Here is a 352-nt window from a genome sequence, read left to right as displayed (position 1 = left end):
TGAGGTAGCAGAGCAGCCGTACGTCGTCTTCCTGGCAGGCCTTCATGTCCATCATCAGACACGTGTGCAGGTCCCCCAGCTGCGTGGCCTGGGCGAAAGACTCGTAGAGGTTCATCTTCCCCGCCGCAGCTTTGCTAGAAGAGAGCCACGTCCCGGTGATAGAGGAGCCCGGAGAGGGGCTGGCACGAGCCAAGTCGAAGCTTGCGTGCCTCCCCGCGACCCTACCTGGCTTTTAAATAGTACAGGAGGTGGTAGCCGATCTTGGGTTGCTTCTGATAGAGCTCAGACAGGAGATCCAGCAGCAGGGAGAACCCGCTGTTATCCTCCCGCATCTGGCAGAGGGTCCTTCGGG

At 59.9% G+C, this 352-nt stretch overlaps 1 protein-coding gene across 1 annotated transcript in view; it reads right to left on the bottom strand.

Moving 5' to 3' along the window:
* Position 1: 1 nt before the first annotated feature.
* Positions 2 to 352, bottom strand: part of INTS3 (integrator complex subunit 3) — a gene marked incomplete at both ends in the record, with an annotated part of 12304 nt that continues 11953 nt past the window's right edge. The window contains 2 exons of the mRNA XM_009868452.1: positions 2 to 134; positions 226 to 345. Coding sequence (XP_009866754.1) covers positions 2 to 134; positions 226 to 345 — 253 coding nt within the window. The remainder of the gene's footprint in view (positions 135 to 225; positions 346 to 352) is intronic.

Source organism: Apaloderma vittatum, unplaced genomic scaffold (genome assembly GCF_000703405.1).
Source record: "Apaloderma vittatum isolate BGI_N311 unplaced genomic scaffold, ASM70340v1 scaffold27254, whole genome shotgun sequence".
NCBI classification, from domain to species: domain Eukaryota; kingdom Metazoa; phylum Chordata; class Aves; order Trogoniformes; family Trogonidae; genus Apaloderma; species Apaloderma vittatum.
The sequence above is the reverse complement of the archived record's forward strand: the minus strand, read 5'-3'. Positions and strand labels throughout refer to the sequence as shown.